The sequence below is a fragment of the Psammomys obesus genome, unplaced genomic scaffold (genome assembly GCF_907164565.1).
Source record: "Psammomys obesus unplaced genomic scaffold, mPsaObe1.curated_primary_1811, whole genome shotgun sequence".
NCBI classification, from domain to species: Eukaryota; Metazoa; Chordata; class Mammalia; order Rodentia; family Muridae; genus Psammomys; species Psammomys obesus.
In genome coordinates, this window is record NW_026594311.1 from 2,917,771 (window position 1) to 2,922,477 (window position 4,707).

The 4,707-nt window shown below is 55.6% G+C and overlaps 1 protein-coding gene across 2 annotated transcripts; it reads right to left on the reverse strand.

Moving 5' to 3' along the window:
- Positions 1-1,480: 1,480 nt before the first annotated feature.
- Positions 1,481-4,450, reverse strand: Tmem125 (transmembrane protein 125). Of its 2 annotated transcripts, none has more exons than XM_055618570.1 (3): positions 4,345-4,450; positions 3,047-3,187; positions 1,481-2,814 (listed from the first exon to the last, which is right to left on the reverse strand). In XM_055618570.1, the coding sequence occupies exon 3, from the start codon at positions 2,672-2,674 to the stop codon at positions 2,024-2,026; it is 651 nt and encodes a 216-aa protein (XP_055474545.1). In that variant the 5' UTR covers positions 2,675-2,814; positions 3,047-3,187; positions 4,345-4,450; the 3' UTR covers positions 1,481-2,023. The 2 variants fall into 2 exon arrangements, with proteins under 2 accessions (XP_055474545.1, XP_055474546.1); XM_055618571.1 differs by lacking the exon at positions 4,345-4,450 and adding an exon at positions 3,617-3,639.
- Between the last annotated feature and the right edge of the window lie 257 nt (positions 4,451-4,707).

Consider the following 4,707-nt stretch of genomic DNA (forward strand, 5'->3'; position numbering starts at 1 on the left):
CTCTGGCTCAAGCATATGTGACAGAAGAAGGTGGACTTGAGGACAACAGAACAAAAATCATAGTGTGGAGGACAACCAGGACCAAGTCCCTGCTAAAGAATAAGGATGTGTGTTATCAGTCTATGGGGGCCTCAGAGATGCGTTATCATTGGTCTTGGGAGAGGGACCAGTGAGAGGACCTCTACTGTCCAGGCCCATACTGAGGTCTCGGACTTCGATGATGGCTGACCGGTGGCCCCTTCAGTCCAGCTGTAGGAACTCGTAAGATTGACAGCAGCGATCCCATTTTGAATGTGTGGAGGGACGGAGCTCCACGGAGCATTCAGGAGATGGGTTCCTGCTGCTCTGGGTGTCCGGGGATGTGTGTTTTCCTCTCCTAGTTCGGCTCACCTGGCCCGCCTCTCAGTTGGCAGAGTTTGCAGCCCCCTTCCCCTGCCCACCAGCCCCGCACCTCTCCAGGAGACACTGTCTGCTGAAAGCAACTTTTCTTCATCAGAACCTGCAGCTCTGTGTTCCTCCTTTCCGCTTAGCAGAAAGCATGCTTTCTGGAGGAGAGCACAGCAGACTTAAGGGCGGTTGTGACCCTGCCCTGCCCATTTGAGTTGCCGCTTAGAGGTACATTCTTTGATATGGAGATTGGCCTAATGGCTAATTGTAAATCAGGGTTGTCTCCTTTTATTATGGAAATGGAGCCTAATTGGAGGTCAATCTTGGTAAATAATTAGCAGAAACATTATCAGGGAGCCTAAATTTCAAAAGTGGTACAGAATTTTCTTTCTCGAAGTTTGCCAGCCTGGTTAGTGTACTTATCTTCCAGTCACTGGAAGCGGTGCTCCTTCTTTAGCTAAATTCCACTTTGTGTAACTTACTATTTCCTAAGTAAGTTTATTAATAAATCCTTTAAAGCTCCAATTTTACTACTTCAAGTTTCTCCTGCATCAGTGTCATTCAGGAGACAGATAATCTGCACCTTGTGTAGCAGGAAGTGACAAAAGCAATAACTTGCATCTTTGTCACCTGGAAACACAACGCAGACTTACTGCCTCAGAAGGGCTGGAACCCAGACGCAGAGCCCACAGGGATTACAGGCTGGTTTTGTTTCATAGGTAGGGGAGGAAGACACGTCCCCCAAGGCTTCCCTCAGGGACTCCACAGAAGGCAGGCTATATATAAAGCAGGGGGCACACTTCCAGAGAAACACTCACCAGTTCCTGAGGTTAAATCTCCCCTTGAGCTAGTAAATGAACAAACATGAATGACTGGGGCCAGAAACCCACTGTCTTCTGAAACCTGTGTAATCCTCTTGACCCTTCCCCCCTCTCTCATGAGAAGAGAAACCCCAGGTCTGACTGAAGACACCATTATGGCACCTGGGATAAGGGTCTCAGCCTGGGATGAGGGTCTCTGAGGTGAGAAGGGCAGGTGAGGACAACAACAATAGTCGCCTTTGCATTCAACATTTGCCAGGAGCCCAGTCATCTCCCCTCAGGTGGCATTTAATCCTAAGAATCAATGGCAACACCGTTCTAAGAAACTAAAGCAGAAGAGGCTGAGTTACCTCACCCAGGCCCCGGGTGCTAGGTTACAAGGTCAAAGGTGTTTCCTGTCCAGGTCCATCTCATCAGGAAGCCATTTCCCATGTCACTCTTTCTGAAGAGCAATTACTGGTGTAGTCACGGAGAGGCAACAGTCACTTCCATGGAGACCCTTGATGATGTCATAGGGCGAGGCTGGAGCTGTAGAGTCTCAGAAATATGGGTCAAGTCTTCAGGGATTCCAGATGAATGTCGCTTAGAGACTCCAGAACCAGGCAGCGAGCACGACAGTCCATAAGGCACAAACAGCCCCAAGGAGGCATCACTCACCTTCTCATGGTGTGGATGTATGGGTACACATGAGCTCCTAATCACATGTTATGCCATGCCATGGCAGGGGGCACACATACATGCATGCACCTGTGCATGTCCTGAGACAAGTTCTGGGGACACTGAGGCAGTTCCTGGGAAGAAGGACTCCATCTCCGTCAGATGAGGCTGGCAATGCTGGAGGTGGTCTCATGACGCTGGCCAGAGGACAGCTGTCCGGAGATGCTAAAGATGCTGCTGTTACCACCGTGCTCATTTTGGGTGGTGGCTGCATCTGTACAGATTGGGGGGCAGTGTCCACTCACACCCACCTGATACAGTAGCAAACCCAGCAGCAAGACTGAGCCCAAGGAAGCCAGGGTAATGCCCACAGACAGCATGGCAGCCAGTGGCCGAGCTGGGGCTGGGGCAGCAGCCAGCCCAGCCAGGGTCAGGCCAGTGACCAGCAGCACAAAACCACTGAGCAGTACCACAACGGCATCGGCCCCTCCGCCGCTGCGCAGCAAGGCCACATGCTGGGCCTGGCGGATGCAGTTCATATCCTGCACGGCAGAGCTCATCAGCTGCTTCACCAGAACCATCAGGGCCAGCAGGCAGAGCACGGTGCCCACCGCTAGTCGCCATTCGCCGGAGCGGCTGCTGGTGGAGGACAGGAGGGCCACGCCGCCCGCCCCACAGCCAGCCACAAGGCCCACGGCCACGGAGAAACAGAGCAAGGAGCGCCGGGGCTGCTGGGACCACCACAGCTCCACCTGCTCTGCCAGCACATCTGGGGGCAGCCCCCTGCCCACTGAGGCTTGTTGGGACATGGCTTGGCTCAGGCAGGGTCAGGAGAGAAGATGAACGTCAGGGCCCAGAGGGCATTCATGGTGGCCCTGTGTCCCCATCACCTGGTTGGCAGCTGGAGGCCCGGTGTCCTCTTCTCAATCCTGGCTATGGTTGCCCTCACCTGCAGGGCAGGATCACATGTTACTCCCCATCCGTCTGGCCCTCGGAGTCTCACCTCAGAGTCTTAGGGAAGGGCCCCAAGCATCTTCCTCAGGGCCCCAGGAATCTTGCCCAGGGTCCTCAGGTCCTGTTTGTGAAATCTGCAGCCCCAGCATTCCTTGGGAAAGCACCTCCCCTGACCCCAACAGAGCTCCCTCCTCCCCTTCAAGGAATCCCCTTGCCCAGCCCCTGACCTCTCTTGCTCTGGCTGTCTCAGCCGCCTGGAACAGGCTGTCGGAGGGAGCTGGTGTCACGGTGGACGATGGAACGAACAGTCGGAGATAAAGCCTCATTCAGGACCAAACTCACATGGCCTCAGCTGTCACTGCTGGGTCCTGGGTGGGGGGAGTTGTGGGGAGGGGAGGCTGATGACTTAACCCTTCTGGAGCCAGCCGCCTGACCCTTCTCTCCTAGGGCCGTATCCTTTTCTGTGGGTCAGGACACCCTTCCTCCTCTAATCCTGTCCTATCTCCTGCTGGCAATAAAAGATGCAGGCTCCAAGCATCCCCAGTGCTCATCTTCCTCCTGGGCTAAAGTCATCTCTGATGCAATAGGGCCCAACCCTGTTCCTCATCCTACCCTAAACCTGTTCCTCCTGTGTTCCTTTTTCAAGATGCCTTTGCTACCCTGTCAGCCCACTGCAGGGGCTCCTTAACGCCCCCTGATGTTGCCAATCCACGCCCCCAGCGCGCATGTCCCACCGGTTCTGTCCTCACCAGAATCTCCCCCGCCCCCACTGATCTGCCTACACCCCACTGGCCTACCCCCTGCTATGCCCCTCCACGTGTTCTCTGAGACAGCAAAAGGAGGACTCTGGATTTGAACCGCAGCCCAGTCCTTCCCACCGTGGGAATGCGGGGAGGGAATCTAACAGTGTTACTCATTTAACCTGTTCCCTAGAGGACGGGCAGCATGACTCACACCAGGTAAAAATAAAGCCAGCACAGCCGGCAAGGAGCCCAACTTCCTGAAGCAGGAGAGACAGAGCCTGTAGGTGCCAGCTGCGAGTCCAGGAGGGGCTTGAATGGGACAGAGAAAGTGAGGACAGGGGACTTTATTCTGAGGAGTGGGAGAAGTCATCTAACATCTTCTTTTCAGACTTCCCATGGGGCAAAGGGGTTCAAAACATAACTTTCTGAGTAAGAGACTCAGGGTAAATCAGAAGGCTTAGGTCCTAGAGCCCAAATGGACCACAGAGCCGAGACCGGGCTTTTACTCCGAGAGAGAGATCTGTCCTGCAGGACCCTTCTGTCCTTTGCAGGGGCTGTCCCCCGGCACCACCGCACGCAAAGTGGGCGGGGTAGGTGCCCACGCCACCCCAAGGTGATGGGGGAGGGGCCATGGGCGGAGTCTGTCCCAGCATTCTTCAGGACCGTGGCTAGCGTGCAGGTCTGATGTGCTATCACAGGGTCTGCGTGGGAAACGACCCCCGGCGGGTGGTGGTTCCCAGGAGTAGAGCTGGTGGAAAGGGCGGGGGCGGGGGGGCACTCACGAGAAGCCCGGCTGCGCTGAATCCGATTTGAGCAGGCAGGCAGGCCCCCCAAGGTGGGGCGCTCTAGCTCGGTTTCCGGGAGGCGATTCACCTGCCTAACCTGTCACCCAGGTGAGCTGGAAGGAAGGGGGATTAACAGGTGCTGTTTCCAGGGCAGGGCCTGAGCCAATTGGCTGACGTGGCCTTGCGCCTTCTGTTGGGGCTGAGACATTCCTGGGAAGGGAGGGGCTTCTGTCTGCTGCTCTTAGGTCCAGAACGCCGTGCGCGGACTGGGTCAGCAGGAGGAAGGAATGCTTGCCCCGCTGCCCCAGGCTGAGGTCTAACCCACTCCCCAACTCCAACCTCATTTTCCCTTCAGCCCCT

Excerpts from the sequence above, each read along its gene's own strand:
- Tmem125 (XM_055618570.1), bottom strand. The coding sequence starts at position 2,674 with ATGTCCCAACAAGCCTCAGTGGGCAGGGGGCTGCCCCCAGATGTGCTG.